The following is a 17,262-nucleotide window of genomic DNA, read 5'->3' on the forward strand; positions in this document are numbered from 1 at the left end:
TGTTTGTTCGTTTGTTTGATATGCAGCACTAGGTAATCAGAATAACATCCACTATGATTCTGTAAAAGATCCATATCTAAACCCTCTTGATTGGGTCACGAAAGGCTTACATACACTTGGACAGGGAATAAGCTACTTATACATTTCCAGCCCACACCGGACCCTGCAACTTCCACCTCCATTCCCAAAATATGCCAGTTTACTTAAGAATTCTTCCCATTTATTCCTGTTGTATTTTCCATTGTCTGGAAGATCATATTTTCAAACATGTGGATTAAAAGTCTTATGAGTCTTTTTTATTCTTGGTGAAGTTTTCCATGGTGGGAGCAAATATAAACATAAATATAGGTGGACCAATGTAAATAACACATTTTTATTCCAATAATTAGTAAATCAATAGTTACAAAACATCTTTTATTTCCAGGTTCTTCCTGGAGCGTGCATATAACTGTGGAGGGGAAAAAAAAAACTCCTCAAAGTCTTTGAAAGTCCCATTGCCAAGGGAGATACTCTGCAAGCAAAGTAGACAGGATGCACCGAGACATCCTTGCCCTAACCAAAGTTAAAGCAAGTGAGAAGCTAAAACATCAGGTTTTGCAGCTGGATCAGAGGAGCAGGATAAATATTGACTGAGTGCCTACTGTGTGCTGAGCCTGAGCTGGACAGGTAACATGGGTAATTCCATTCAATTCTCCCAACACCTGCGGAAGGTAAGAACCATCCTGTGTTACCCTGACTTTTCTCTCTCTTTTTAACTATCTCCTCTCTCTCTCTGTCTCTCTCTCTCTCTCTTCCTTCCCCACTTTGTCCAGCAACATTAGGAACAACCAGCCAAAGTCATTGTGTTCATTAGTTTGACAAAAATGTCCGAAGGTATCATGTACATGGTTTGCCTGCCATAAGCGTTTGATTAGGAGTCTCCAGTGGTGATATTTTATGTATCTTTATCGCCACATCACACCGTGGACTATCCATGTTCTCTTTACTACAGGAAACAAAGTCAAAAATGTCTTTAAATGTAACCAAATTATTAGAAAGCCAATTTCAGAAACCCCAAACCAATTCAGAAAACATCCTCAAGATTCTGCTCCTCTAGAACCACTCCCAGTGCCAAGATCACTGGGGTAGAGGGATCAGCCTAAACCACAGACCCCATCCTATCACTTCCTTCCTCAAAGGCTTTTCATAGCTTCCCATTGAGCAGCTCTCTATTGCCTGTGGAATTAAGCCCACCCTCCTAAACATGGCAACCTGTGTGTGCTCCGTTAAGGGAGCCCTTATCTTTCCTTCCATTCTAAAGAATTCATGGTCTAAACAATATAAATAAGAACAGCTGATATAAATCAAACACAAAAAGGAATATATGAAAATCCCTAATGGTGGATTTCACCATCATGAGTATGTATTTACTGAGCACATATTTTGTGCCAAAGCTGTGACCCCCCAGGACACAGAGTAGCTCCTCCTTTCAGGAACTGACACTCTGAATTCAGGGCTAAAGAAAAAGTAGCTCATAACTCAAATGTTCAGCTAGAATTTACATATAAAATAATTAAAGGATGATCTTTCATGACAGCAGAGTAACACATCCATCTCTGAGCTGCTATGAAAATTCAACTCACAATTTATTCTTATGACTCTGCCCCATCTGACATTGCTCCGTGTCTTCCACGTAGCTGGCATAGACACCAAGCCCCAGGGGCAACTGTTAGGTTCTAAATCACTGTCTGAAGCGTAGAACTCCCCAAGTCTTTCACTGCAGATGGCAAGAAATACGAAAGCCAATAAAATACATGCCAAGTGACTAGACTCTTCCAAGAAATCAAAATTCTTCAGGCAACACATGGAACTCTGGCCTGAAAGTGGAGCTTTCTTTCCTTCAACAGGCATGAAGGTAGGGAATAGCCCACAGTTCCGGGAAGGAGGGTTATTTTTACAATTATGAAAAAACTTTGATGTCAATTGATCAAATGCAGACACAGAAGGATGCTGTTGGTGTGTCTTACATGCTGCCAATATTGTCATCGGGCTACAAGGAAACAGGCCCTGACATACCAACAATTCAATGTCATTGGAAAGAACAAATGGCTTGCTGTGCCAGGTATCCCTGAACTTTCCTACCTTAAAACTCATTTCTTTGGGTGATTTTTTTTACATATACCCAGAACATGCTTAAATATTACATCAAAGGAGATCAAAAGAAATGTGGGTTCATTCATTAACCACCTAAAATGGTGAGATCTCAGAAGGGAGACTTCAGATTGGCCCAAAGTCACATAAACATTAAATAGTAGAGCAGGTGCAAAAACAAGTCCCCTACCTCTCGAAACCCCCCAACCTCAGACTCTATCCCTTCCCCTGTCTTCATTTCCTCCCTTTGTGAATAAGAGTGATAAGATCAAATGTCACATTGCACAACTGTATTGTGCTGTTTGTATTTTTATTTTTTGTGCGTGACCTCTATTTCCATAGTTAGAACGAAACTCACTAAGTGCCAGGACTTTGTCTTCTTGTATTGCTTAAACCAGAGGAATACAGGCATGTGGTAATATCCAATAATTTTTAAGAAAAAGAATGGATGAAGAGTTTAATTAACAAATGAATGCATTCTCATTGTCTTGAAGGAGACCAACCTCTGGATATTAAGCAAGGCTGAGCCTTCAATGCCAACATGCTCACAGACCTTTTTCTTCCTCAAGTGAGACACTTCTAGATGAGAGACCCACTAAAACACAATGCTTGAGAGAAGCAAATTTGCATTCTTCTAAAAGCTCAGAAAAGTGGCACCATAGCACCCAGATATTTTTGTCACCTGGGCAAGGGACAAGTTTTTTATTTTCTGAACTGATTCATTTATTTCCAGGAAGAAAGTAACAAAATATTCTATGATTTGAGACTTGAATTTAGGGGTGGGAGTTCTCTTACTGAATTCTCTTCCTAGACATCAAGTGGGAGCCAAGCCCAGATGTATCACTTTCAGAGAGTTTCTTTTTTAAAACAGAGAGGAAGGGAAAAGAGAGAAAGAACTGGGTTAGCAGTCAAACGCAAAGGACCTTTGCACCACTAGGGTAGGGTAAGCTTGACCTTAAAAGTCTGCAATAAAAAAAAAAAATTGGCTGAAAGAAATTTGCAATGTCACCTGAATTGAAACTGAAATTAGTTTCTGAATTTGGGTGGCTCACCATTAACAAGCCATCAGTTCAGTAATAATAACAACCATAATCAGCAATAACAATAACTAAAATTTCTTGAGCACCTATTATGTGCAGGCACTGTTTTAGCCAAGTTAAACACATTAAATGTATTTAATCCTCACAAAAACGCTATGAAGTAGATACCATTATTATCTCCATTTTGCAGACAAGGAAGCTAAGGCACAGAGAAGCTAAGCAACTTTCCAGAAATCACCCTACTGGGAATTGGCACAGCAAGGATCGAATCCTAAGCACCAGCTCCAGGGTCCTGTTAGTCCATCATCTCACTGCAACTAGAACTCACTGCAAACGCCAGAAGGGAGAACGTCAGAATACAAAGTAACAAGAACTAATAGTTGTGTAGGGGCACTGGGTACTGGTTGTTTTACTTGCATTATCTCATTCAGTCCTCATGACAAGGTATTACTAGTCTTATTCCACAGGTGGAAAAACTGAGAATTAGAGGAGTTATTAAATGTAACGAGCCAAGGTCACTAGCTGATAAATGATACACCCAGTTGCCAAACCCTAGAGGTCAGTCTCCAGAGCTCACACCACATTCACCACACTGTGCTCCCTTTCTGCCGGAAGCAATCCATGGCGTTCTAAACAATATCTACAGGGTGCCCGATGACACAGAAGCCTGTGCCATGGCCAGGCTTCCTTTCCACAGACCAGGCATGAGAGAGAGGCAGTATGGTGACGCAGAATGAGCACAGACTTTGCGCTCAGCACTTACTAGATGTGTGACCTTAGAAAAACTCTCTGGATCTGTTTCCTTGTGTTTATACCCGAGGATAAAAATCATCTCCTTGGTGACTCTGAAGGTTGTGAGAGCATGTGGAAATTCTGGCCGCAAGAGAGCCTCAGATCATCCACTTCCCTGGAAACACTTAGACGCCCACTTTCTTGACCACAAAGAGGGTCCCACAAGTGCCCAGGAAGTCCTTCTCTGACAGATGGTCTGCCTGCTCCCCTTGGGCTGAGTCATAGCATCTTCTTGGCAAACTGAAAGCAAAATTGCACAAATGCAAGCTCTCCAGATTAGAACCACGTTCCCTCAACTCCTAGCATTTGTCCCGGGAGCCAGCAGGAGCCACAACCATACTGCAGCTCTGTTAATGAGGTTACTGGGCACCGTGGTGCCAGCAAGACCAGCAGGGCATGAAATCATTACTGACATTGCCAATTTGGACTAACAGGGACCCAGGGTTTCGTTGGGGAAAACACAAAACAAATTAATGTCTTGGAAATGTTTAGATCAGCTGGGGATAGTCTTGTTTTGTTTTGGGTTTTTGTTTGCTTCTTTCTTCGTATTTTTCCTTTAAAAAAATCTACTATTTATACTTAAAGGCAGCTACCAGAATTTTTTTTAATATGAAAAGGAACTGTATTAAAATTCTGTTGGTGTTTAAAAACTCTGGGTGATATCCTTGCTTCTCAAGCCATTTCTTCTGCCTGTATGCACTCAGTCTCCTTGGATTCCCTAATGGTCATATCTGACACAGTTCTCATTATTTTAAATGGCCCTTTAGTTAAGCACAAATGTGTAAAACAATTTTTAAAAGCTCCCAGGGACAATTCTTTATGCAGATGTTTTCTTTATTTTATATTCCAATCTTATTTATAGTGGTTCTAAATCAAAGGTCAGCAAACTGCAGCCCTCAGGCTAAATCTGGACCCCTGGCTGTTTTTGTAAATAAAGTTTAATCGGAACAGAATCACGCCCATTTATTTACATGTTGTCAGTGGCTGCCATTATGCTATAGTGGCAGAGCTGAGTTGTGACAGAGACCATCTGGGTCTGCAACATCTTAAATATTTACTACCTGAACCTTTACAGAAATGTTTGTCAACCCCTGTTCTAAAGCCAGTGTTGGAGGACCACAATCACACAAGGTATTTAATAGTGCTTATCACTATAGTAACTAAATAATTCTGTTTGTTAATGCCTGCTTGTCCAGCTATATGTAAATTCTCAGAGAGGCAAGGACTCTTTTCTTCCCAGGGCCTGAGCATAGAGACTAACACATTATAGACCATAATAAATATCTGTTGAATGAATGAGCTAAGTTGCTAGACAGATTTTTAACTCTTGAATGCAAAAGCATGTCTTGATCTTGAATGAGAATTTGACTAGTAGTTAGTTCTCAATAACAGCATGTTTGCTACACGATCAATTGCATGGGCCCTTAATTTAGAGAGTGGATATGTTTTGCAGGATATTTGGTGACCAAGATAAACCCTTGTCTATATAATGGGGACTGTCTTCTACATCACACCATTTGCGCCCATCCTCTCTCTAACTTCACAAAATCCTCTCTGCCTCAAGCCCAGATAGTGGTGCTTGGCTCTGATGGTGCTAATCTCACAACCGATTTGCAAGCTGGTCCTCTACCCATCTGTGCTTCTCTCCATGGTTCCCAACAGCCTGCAGGGGCTCCACTGGGGTGCTCACGCCCACTGTTCATCCCCAAGGCACCTGGGCATTCAGCCCACTAACACTTATGTACAAGAGAAAGCAGGAGCAGATGCTATCAGATTCTGGAAAGACACAGAGAGAAGGACCAAGTGGATGAGACTTCTAGCTTGCCACTGCCAAGATGTATTTGTCATTTGGACACAGAAGATGGTTTAACCTGAAGAAGAGAGAAATCTGACTCTAAAGGAGGCAACAAAATTTGGAAAACCAACTAAGAGCTCAGACGTCAGACCTGGATAAGAATCCAGGCTCTGATACTCACTCACTGTATAAACTTAAGCCAATCAATTGATTTCTCTGAGATAAAAATACCTTAACAGCAAAATAGATACACCAATATATTTAAAGTTCCTAACAATGACAGGTACAATATAAATTTTACTTCTCCTTCCCTTTCATATTTTTAATGCCACAAAGAGAATGAGTGTTGGAAATTTCCACTTACCAAGCATTCCTTTCTTGGAACTGGACAAACACATGTCCTTCTCTGCACTGGGCAGGGCAAAACTCACCACAAACACCTCCACCCCATCGGCCATCAGGGCCAAACCCAAGACAAAAAAGAGCGTCCACTGGAAGCGGCCATGGCCACACTCCTCCATGATGGTCTCATACTGGTGGGCCAGTTGCTCCTCGTCTTCCATCCTCTCAGCCATCAGGTCTGCCTGGCCTGGAAGGCCATCTGCCCTGGAGGGGGCCATCTTGGTCTGCTTGGCCTTGACATCATCTGGGTGAGGGATACCCTGGTACTCGCCCTCATAGATCTCGTCTTCCTCATCATGACCTTCTGTGACATCACTCTGAGCATCTTCTTCTGGGTTGGACTCATTGCCACGGTAATAGCCATCACTGGGGGCATAGCCCTCGTAATTGTCCTGGTACTTGTAGTCATCCATTCCTTGGTGCCGGGACTGCCTGGTTGCCTCTCGGGCTATATCCCTTGCTCCGTGGTAGAGGTTTGGGCTATTTCGATAACCATCATTCATTATGTCGTTTAAATGTAGAGTATGTTCATGTGACTTGTGGGGTGAAAGTCACACCTGTTTTCTCCTCTTTTGTCTCTCAAATCAACCAGATTTGTGCAAAGGCAACCTAAGTATCCTTTTGCATGAGATATCTATTGAAAGTCTTTGGAAAGTTTCAAACTCTGGTCTGGTCCCCTTCAGAGATCCAGGGGTGCTGTGTTGGGAAGTGTTGATTAGAAATGGATCCAGCTGTTTTTCTTGACAAGGCGTGAGCGGGAATGGCGGCTTGCTTGCGGCCCGGTTTGTACCGCCACTGAAGGTTATGCCCTGAGAGTAGAGAGAAGGGAAAGAGAAGAAATGTTACAAAAGGCTGAAACTCTGACAAAACAGTCTCAGAATTAAACTGAATATATTTGCTAATGCTGACGCTTCGTGTGTAGGTAGAGGAAATCTTGATTAGACGTTCAGAGTAGTATCAACCAAATAAGGATTGAATCAGTGAGACCAAAGGAACAGTGGTCAGCGAGGCCCTTTGAAGCTCCAGTTAACCCATGAAAGGGATCAGATCGTACCCAAGAATGCAGTATAAAGTGGCCAAGGGATTTTCAGTGCAAGACAGTTTTGTGTTATGAATTACCTATTGGAATTTATCAAGCCTTTGGCAACAGTGGAGGTTTATTACAGCTCCATTTCTGTTACACAAATGCCAGCTTTTCTAACTTTGTTATGGAGTGGCTATACAATTTTACAGCTAGAAATGTATGGCAAAGAAATATCCAGAACTGTTTTTCCTGAGGCCCGGCTTACTTTTGAGACTCAGCATTGCGGTTCAGAGGCTACTGACCATGCAGGTGGCTTAAACAGGCAGGGACAAGGGGCTGAACAGCCAGAGCCGGATAGCGTGGGTCTGAAACTTGATGCCGCTGCATAGCGGTTGTGTGACCATGCACACACCTTTCCCAGCCCCCATCTTCCCGTGTGCAAGATGAGGAGAGCAACAGCACTTAACTCATAAGGTTGTGCTAAAGTGCTTAGAATAGTGCCTGGCCTGCATGGTAAATACCACTTAAGCCTTGACATTTCATTGCTTTTTTTTCCTTTAGTTTTAATTCTGGAAACCAGGAGACAGTACTGTCTAGAGCCAGGGCTCTGTCCTATATCCTAATTTCAATCATTGCATCCCTCTATCGACTCCTGCACCCAATGGACTGTCATCCTGCCCTAATTACCTTCCTATAATCTCAGGTCTCACAAGGTTTGGAGCCACCATTTCATGGTGCCTACTGTGTACTAGAAAATGTGCTAAGTGTATCACATCCCTTATCCTGTATTCCTCACTCTCCCAACACTAAAAAAAGAAAGAAAAGTGTTTGTATCTTCATCTTAGAGATAAGGAAACTATGGTCAGAGTGGGTGAGTAACATGATCAAGGTCATGGCACCAGGACTCAACCCAAGGGACCACTGGTCCCAAAGCCAGTTCTTTCCATAGCCCTCATGCTTCCAGGTGCTGTTCTGAGGGACTGTCACATTAGGTCACCTGGGGATCTTTAAAAATACAGATTCCCAGAGCATGCAGAAGGGCTGGTTGAGCTCAGAAATGTGAGTTTGCACACAACTCCCCAACTGGCTCTGAGGGCCCTCAGGGATAGAGGCCAGCCCCCCAAACCTCCTACTCCCCCAACTCTCCCCAGCTGCCAGAGTCTCTGACAGGCATGGTGCTCAGAGTTCCACACCTTGGGGCTGCCAGAGATCCACTCCCAAGCTCAATCCACCTGCCAACAGTACATAGGCCGGCAACCTTCACAGGTCCCCTGTGGCACCTGAAATCCACTGTCTTTTCACTGCACTCGGCAGATGTCACCTCTCAATAGACAGGACACATTTGTCCACGTCGTGGCGCCTGGACTCCCCCCTGCCCACAGCCCATCCCTGGGCCTCTGCCCCACACCTGCCACCAGGCCCTCCACGCCCTCAGCCCTGGACAGACTCACGCTTTGTGACTCAGCTGACTCAAACAACACAATGCATTTCCTTCTGGGAGGACACCAGAGACTGGTGGTTCTCAATCTCCGCAGGGTGGGCCAGAACCACTCTGACCATGGGAGGCTCAATAGAAATGCAAATCCTAGGACTCCTCCCCCAAAGACACAGGACCTGCAGAGGAGGGGTAGGGCCTGGAAATCTGCAGTTTCCACTAACAACACAGGGAATCCAGAAACTGCGCTTTGGAAAACCATGCCATAGCAGCCAACAAGAAATATTTGCTAAGAACATATTCCCACTCTATCCTCTCAGATTTTTCACCATCCCCAGTAAATAAATTTATATTAGACCATGTTGGCCTGAACCAAGACAGATTAATATTCTAAATCCGTTTTTATTACATCCATTTAGGGACCACCAGAGGAATATAAATCGTATGTAAACAGCACGAAAGTTTGCAGAGTGCCATAAAAACAGAGAAAGGATGCCAACTGCCTGAGAGCTGGTGTGTTATTTCCATCCTAGGGGCCCTACAAAAATGTCACGACCCAGAAACGATAGACTTGCAATTCCAGAAGCACATGTGGGAAATACCACTCGGGACAAAGGTTCTGGGACTTGCTTTGCGGAAAGAAGCACACCTTTGTCAAAACGAAATCCCCTCACCACATTCAGTCAAAAGAACCACTGTGAGTGGCCAGCACAGAGGAGTGATGGGGAATCACTGTTGAGTGATTTTGTATTTCGACGTTATCAGCTGAATTGTGTCCTGCAGCATGAAGGTCTGTTGAAGCCCTAACCTCTAGTACCTCAGACGGTGACTGTTAGGTCCGGAGCCGAGAGGGAGACACACGAAGCCTCAGGTGTAGCAAAATGCTGTTTATCTGAGATCTGGGTGCAGACAGGGGAGGCTGAAAAGAGCATCCACACCGAGGGAGGGGAGAGCCTTGGGTTTTATAGAGGTTTTTCCGGAGGGAGTGAGCAACTGGGCCAGAACAGCCGCTGTAATAAATTCCTTTCAAAACAACCAGTTCCTGGGAGCCCTGTGGGGAGGGATAAGCCTCGTCCTTATCAGGAGGGATAAGGAAAGTAAGTTCCCTCCTGCGTTTCACTCATCTCCCGAGGGGTCTGGCAAAGGCTACCTCCTAACACACCCCTAGGAAGGGGAGAGTGGTGGGTTTTATGGAGGTTTGGATGGAAGTTTGGGGAGGGTGAATTCTTTAAGCCTAACAGTGACCTTATCAGGAAACAGGGTCTTTACAGCGGTAATCAAGTTAAGATGAGGTCATTAGGGTGGGTCCTAATCAAATATGACTCGTGTCCGTATCAACAGGGGAAATCTGGACACAGAGACAGACACGCACAGAGGGACAAGGATGTGCAGACCCGGGAAGATGCCATCTGCAAGCCTGGGGCTGCCAGAAGCTAAGAGGGGGACCTGGAACAGATCCTGCCTCGCAGCTCTCAGAAGGAATCAGCCCTGTGGACACTGTGATTTTGAACGTCTAAGCTCCAGAACTGTGAAACGACAAATGTCCGCGGTTTAAGCCACCCAGCTTGCAGCCTGCAGTACTTTTTTATGGCAGCTCCAGGAAACTAATACAGTCAACAAGCCTAGTGTTTAGCAACAGCAACGATAAAGCCACCACAGTGCGACTACTAACTGAGGACCAAGGTGAGCATTTTATAAACAATACCTCATTTATTCCCATAGCCAATAGTAAAACGAGATTATTCTCCCCATTTCACAGGTAAAGAAACCGAGGACTTGGCTGGGCGTGGTGGCTCACGCCTGTAATCCTAGCACTCTGGGAGGCCGAGGCAGGCGGATCGTTTGAGCTCAGGAGGTCGAGACCAGCCTGAGCAAGAGCGAGACCCCGTCTCTACTAAAAAAATAGAAAGAAATTATCTGGACAACTAAAAATATATAGAAAAAATTAGCTGGGCGTGGTGGCACATGCCTGTAGTCCCAGCTACTCAGGAGGCTGAGACAGAAGGATCGCTTGAGCCCAGGAGTTTGAGGTTGCTGTGAGCTAGGATGACGCCACGGCACTCACTCTAGCCAGGGCAACAGAGTGAAACTCTGTCTCAAAAAAAAAAAAGAAACTGAGGACCAAGAGGATTAAAGGACAAATTCACACAGAGAAGTGATTCGGGGCTTAGATTTGGAGCCAGTCAAACAGAACCTCAGGGATGATGCGGGGTGGGAGAAACTGAGGCTCCAGGCGGATAAGCCCAGGCCACACGCTGAGCTGCTGGCAGAGCAAAGACCAACACTGGGCTTCCGACACGCAGGTTGGGGTTTGCTCACCCCTGTCAACAAACATGTGCTGGGGTCTTTGGTGCTGACGGCATCGCAGTGAGTATCACATGACTCAATCTCCATCCTAAAGAGGTCTACCCCTCATAAGAGAGTCAGATTAAAACAACACAGAGCATCATACGGTAATAAAAATCACAATCTCAATTATTAAAACTATTACCTTTGATCTAATGAATACTTGCCTTGAGGCTCTGTGCCACGTACCGCACTAAGTGATCATATGCTTTACCTCTTTTAACCTGCACGACAACCCTATGGGGCAGGACTATTACCACACCCATTTTACAGAAAACAAGACTGAGGCTGAGGAAGGTAGATAGATGGCCCAGGGTCACAGATAGTAGGTTCTCCAACGGGTTTCAGAGGAGAGAAGGGTCACAGTGGTCTGGGCTCTGCTGAAATAGCATCCTAGAGGTAAGGGGACACCCACGGGCAGGAAAGGGCTCGGGGAAGCAAACAACGGAGGGAGAGGAGAGTACTGGAGGCTGGAGAACCAGGATAAGCACCGGCACGGAGGCAGGGTGGCTGCTTCTTTGGGCTGCAATGAAGAGGCCAGTTGGGCTACCGCAGCTGGTCTGGAATTCTGGGAGATGTGACAGGGAGGACACGGCAGTCAGTGTGAATGCCCTGCTCAAGATTTGGAATTTGCTTTGACAAGGGAGCCAGTGAAGGTTGTTAATCGGAGCAAAGCAGTGTGGTATAGTAGAGCATGGATCTAGAAGGATCCCCTGGTGAAGGTGTGCACCCTGGTTTTTAAGAGAAAGTCTCAGGACAGCAAAACCAGAAGCTTTCACATGTGCATGTACACGTGTGTGTGCGTGTACACGTGTGTGTGTGTGTGTGTGTGTACGCGTGAGCTTGGTCATAGTCCAGAGGTGAGGTGAGGCCTGGACAAAGGTGGTGGCCAGGAACTGGAAAGACAGACATGAGGGGACTCCCACGGGAGCACAAGAGGTCCATTCCCAATCAGGTGAGAGGGACGGGCCGAGGGTGACTGTACCAAGACGACTCTACGGAGACAAATTCTAGCCTGGAAATCTTTAATTGCTGTGTCATTAGGACAAACAAAAATCTTTTTCAGTCTGATCTGCCCTTTTTGCGCAGTGGTGGCATACACAACACAGATGCTGGTGTCAGAGAGTCCCAGGTTCAAGTCCCGACTCTGCCACTTCCTTCCTACTACCTGTGTGCAAACTACTAACTGCTCTGTGCCTCAGTTTCCTCATCTGTAAAAATGTTTACAAGAAGAGTACCTACATCACAGGGTCGTTGCGAGAATTCAATGAGACAGTTCATGATGAGTGCTTAGCACGGTGCCTGGCACAGATGTGATCAACATGCATTTGACCTAATTGCTATTATTGTTGTTGTCATTAGGATTGTTATCCGACTGAGCATGGACAATTAAACTGTAGCCAAGATCTCAGCTTGAGCCCAGCCTCACTCCCCATGAGATGTGGGGTCCATCTGGGCTGGGATGGGGAACCAAGCACAGAGGAAAACAGACAGTTACTCATGAAAACCATCGCCTTTCCAAAAATGCCCCCTTGCCAATCTCATAAGCATCCTCCTTTAACTCTTCCATTCTATTAACCTCTGCCTCTATGCTACTTGATTCAAAATCATTCTGCAGTAAACACTTGTTCATCATTAAATATCACAGAGAACAAAGTTAAAAATAATATTATAATCAAATGATGTAATGCTTCCCAAAATCTGTTCTATAGAACATTAGGCCTTTAATATGCTCCTTTAAGAGAAAAAAAGAATTCTAAGAGAAATAAATTTGGGAAACATTGCATATTCTACTCACCATTTTCTTTTGGTGATTGACAAGGCACATGGCTGTATCAAAGGCTGTGAAAAGACCTGAACAAACAGCTGTTTAACACCATAGTGAGATATCACCGCACATCCATTCAAATAGCTATAATCAATAGACAATAGCTAGTGTTGGCTAGGATGTGATGAACTGGAACCCTCAGAAACTGTTAGTGGAATGTAAAATGGTCAGCCTTTGGAAAATAGTTTGGTAGTTTCCTAAAATGTTAAACATACGTTACAAAATAACACAGAAATTCCATCCTAAGGAACCACCCAAGATAAATAAAAATATATACCCACACAGAGACTTGTGCATTATTGTTAATAGCAACATTATTTGTAATGGCCCCAAACTGGGAACAATATGAATGTCCATCAGCTGATGAATGGATAAACCAAATGGGGTCTATGCACACAATGAAATCCTAACCAGCAATAAAAAGGAACAAATTACTGATACAAAGTACAACTTAGATGAACATTATGCCAAGTGAAAGAAGCCAAATGCAAAAGGCCACATATATTGCATGAGTCCATCTATATGAAATGTCCAGAATAGGCAAATTCTTCAAGACAGAAAATAGATTAGTGGTTGCCTAGGGCCATGGGGTGGGAGTAGGGATTGACTAAATGAATTAGAGGGAATCTGGGGTGGAGGCAGGGTGTCAATGGGAATGTTCTAAAACTAGATTATAGTGATAGTTTTACAACTCTATAAATTTACTAAAACTCATTAAATTGCACACTTACAATGAGGGGATTTTATGATATGTGAATTATGTCTCAATAAAATCGCTATCCCCACCCCACAAAAAAAATCCTATTTAACCTATTGAGATCAGTGTTTTCCACCATCATGGACCTCTTTTCCCTTGGAACCCTTGTTAATATCCATGGAATACAGGCTCTTCTACATAGTTAAGTGCTAATTTTGTAGTAGAGTCTAAGCTCTATTCATCCTAGGATGATGTCATGTCTTGAGAGATCATTTGACAAGCATGCTGGAGTCTGTTTACACGTGGGACCAAGAGTTTCCTATGGGAAGAGAGAATTGGGGTATGCAGCTTGGTCACAGCCCAATGGGTCACTGCTGGAGGGAGAGAGAATTCTGAAGCTCTTTAGCAGATTCAGTCAAGCATTGGTGGTGTATCAGGAGCCTAGAATGTAGCAACTTTGGTGTAAGCAACAACAGAAGGTGGTCCCCTTAGCCAAGATACCAGCATCCTCTCAGCACCCAGCCCTGGGGAGCTGAGCACATGTGTTGGTACCCTTGGCAAAAGTCGGTAGCAACTGTGTCTTCAGTTGCAATTGGCCTTGATGAGAGATTCACCCCAATGAGTCAGGGCAGAAGAAGAAAACGGCAGATACCCTGTGCTTAGAAGGACTAGATGTCCTTGGGTACTCCTGAAACTACTTAGCAGGAATTGGGGGGGACTGAGGCATTACAAGGGGTAAAGCCTGAGAAAATGTTATTTGAGAACCTTATTGTAATTCTATTATATTTTACATGAACAAGAAAGAGGCAAATCAATTAGTAGCAACTAATTGATAGATGCTAATGAGATCTTCATGTGTTATCAGTTAGTTTTATAGAAACTGATGGGGTTCAGGACACACTACCCCAAAATATGGCACCTTGGCATTTGAGAAAACAGCAGAAGTGGGAGGGTCTCTCTGACCTTCCCCTCACCCTTCTCTGCTGAAGTGGGTCATTAAGAAATCCTCTGACCTTCCTCTAAAGTAGGTCATAATATCTTCATTCCAAAGGTGCCCAACCCTATACCTGGAGGAAAGGACTATCCTCACCTCTGAAAAGACCAGGACACAGAGAAGAAACTGAACAAACAGGCCTTGGTAAGTTCTCCCCAGTTTATCACCATTAGATCACGCCCTTTTTGTCCTCCAACCATACTCCAGCACGACTATCCACAAAAATACACAGGTTTCCCTGTTTCGTTCGGTCTTCATTTCTGAAGGTACCCATGTCACAGAAAACTTATATTAAATACATTTGTATGCTTTTCTCTTGTTAATCTCTCTTTTGTTATCAGAGTGAGAACCTAGCAATGGGTGAGAAAAGAAATCTTCATCTCGCCTACAACACCTCTTACTTTAGTTCCCTCCTAATTGAGAAAGTCGTCAGGGCAGAGGGACTCAGTACAAACTAGAGGCAGTTGTCTAAGACAAAGACCACCGACCACGGAACAGAGGACCTGAATTACGGTCCCATCTCTGCCGTCAAGTCTCCGTGGGACGCTGGATGGAGCCGCTTGCCTTCTAAGGTTCTCAGCTCCTCGTCTCTCAGATGCGGGACTGTGCTGGGTGCTGGGTGATTTCTAAGGCCCTGTCCAGCCACCGGACTCAATATTTTCCTGTGTTTCTGTGAAAATGCTTTGAACCATCCAAGTAATATATAATAACACAATTGTTACTATTTTAGTACCTAGGACAACGTTTCTTTCAAGTTAAGAGCAACATTTACAAACTGATTAACCACTTTTTTTGGGGGGCTTGCAATGTGATGTCTCTTTACTCTTAAACATTTAGAATTACTCCAAGAGTTGCCATGGCATTGCACACATATATTATCACATTGCATTGGAATTATTCATGTCTTTTTGTTTATGTTTCTCTCTGCCAGGAGATTGCGAGCAAGTCCAACATAGATAAAGCACTGAATTTTATTTATCTTTGAACCTCCAGCACCAAACACAGAATCTTGAACATAGAAGGTCCTTGAGAATGTTTGCTCAGTGAATGAGCAAGTCAAAAACGGCCCACGAGCCAGAGTGCCCCTGCCTTGCTGTAAACAGACCAACTTGTTTAATGTTGTGCTTTACTTTTGTTTAAAAAATAAAAATTAAATTCGAAGGTGAGATCATTTGACATATTCACACAGAGGCTTTTACACTTTGACTTTCCTGTTGGACTTCTATTAACACCAACAAGTTCCTAGCTGAGCTAGCTGGGGGCACAGTGGTTCTAAAGACTGCTTGAGTTATTTGTTTTCAACTTTATGAACATAAAATATGTTTTAACCACCTGCGATGCTTCCTGAAATACACTGCTTGATGTTTCTGGAGTAGGTTACATCAACCCGTGGGCTGAAAATATCAAGGCTTATTTGAAAATACCAATACTGGCTGGTAGTGGGAGACAGTGTTCTTTGAGGCTTCCAACAATTGCTGTGCTTGCCCTACTTAAAAAAAGTCTTGGTTCATTAGTATTACACTAAAAGTACTTCTTTCTTCTCAGCTGAATCATTCATCTAATTTTCTATTGTGTTAAAACAGCTAGTTTTCAAGGTGTGAGAAACAATCGATTATTAAACAAGAGCCAAGCCACATGATTTTTTCAGCTGGAGAAAAAAACAAATACTTTAAAATAATACCAAATACTTGAAGTATTTAAATACCAAATACTTGATTCCAGTCTTAGTTTGAATTTTCAGTATGGTTCTTAGTTTTAATATACAAAAGCAGGACAACAATTTATGGAGAAGTATGTTAATCAAAGCATTATTTATAACATCAAACCTTGAAAATAACCTATATGTTAACCAACAGGGGCTAGGTAAGTAAATGTTGGCTAAACTATTCATATAGTTAAATATTATGATGATATAAAAATTATGTTTTTGAAGGACTTTTTAAGGGAAAAAAGGAAAATGATCACACTATAATACTAGGTGAAAATGCTAGATGAACCATGTATTTATATAATTAAACCAATAGCATTATAATATTATATGAATATGTATTTGTATCATGCAACTATATCTGGGAGGAGGATCTGTTCAGATGTTAATGTTTGCCTGTTACCCTCTGAAAAGCTAATTTTCTCCCTCTATGCTCTACTGTGTTCTAAAGCCACACAAAGTGTGGTCCTCACACCACCTGCAGGAGAATCGCCCGGTGCTAGTTAAAAGCAGACTCCTAGACCCTATTCCAAACCTGCTGAAACAGAAGAGGGACAGAAATATGCTTTCTTTGCAACCTCCCCAGATAATTTCTTTTGCTCAAAGTCAAGAATCTCTGGCCTAAGCTTTTCTTACCCTAGGAAGCAGTTCATCATTCCTTTGTGATTTAAGGGCAAGGCCAAAGCCCTCACCCAAATCTTCAATAGTTAGGCCCTTGCAGGAGCTAAGCTGAAAGGGGGAGGGAAGAGGGGCTGGTGCCTGGACGGGTGGAGGTACTCACCCACTGGAGGAGGACTCCTAGAAGAAGGCGTGTGAGTCCCCTGAGAGGAGATGGAAGCTGCCCCTCCCGCAGCGGCACTCTGGATGTGGGACAGCTATGGGATGCCCCTGGAAGCTATTTACCCTGCAGCCCTGGGATCAGCAGCAGGGTCCCAGCCCACAGTACAGCTATAGACAGAATCAAGAATCATGAGCAGTGTCTCTTGTAGTTCATCCAAAACCGCCCAGCAGGTGGCAGAAGCCTTGCTCTTGCAGGCAGCACTGAACTGCAGAAAGAACAAGGAGAACCAC

The 17,262-nt window shown here is 43.7% G+C and overlaps 1 protein-coding gene across 2 annotated transcripts in view; it reads right to left on the minus strand.

Moving 5' to 3' along the window:
• The window catches only part of SV2B (synaptic vesicle glycoprotein 2B), a 161,756-nt gene that overhangs the window by 52,123 nt on the left and 92,371 nt on the right, over nt 1–17,262 (minus strand). Inside the window, exon 1 of one of the 2 annotated variants that reach the window (XM_012643707.1) lies at nt 6,122–6,967. The exons of the other annotated variant lie outside the window; for it this stretch is intronic. Within the exon in view, the coding sequence (XP_012499161.1) occupies nt 6,122–6,662 (541 nt within the window). The 5' untranslated portion in view covers nt 6,663–6,967. Of the gene's footprint in view, nt 1–6,121; nt 6,968–17,262 lie in introns of those variants that run through there. 2 annotated transcript variants of the gene reach the window in all.

Source organism: Propithecus coquereli, unplaced genomic scaffold, assembly GCF_000956105.1.
Source record: "Propithecus coquereli isolate 6110/MARCELLA unplaced genomic scaffold, Pcoq_1.0 Scaffold20, whole genome shotgun sequence".
NCBI lineage: Eukaryota > Metazoa > Chordata > Mammalia > Primates > Indriidae > Propithecus > Propithecus coquereli.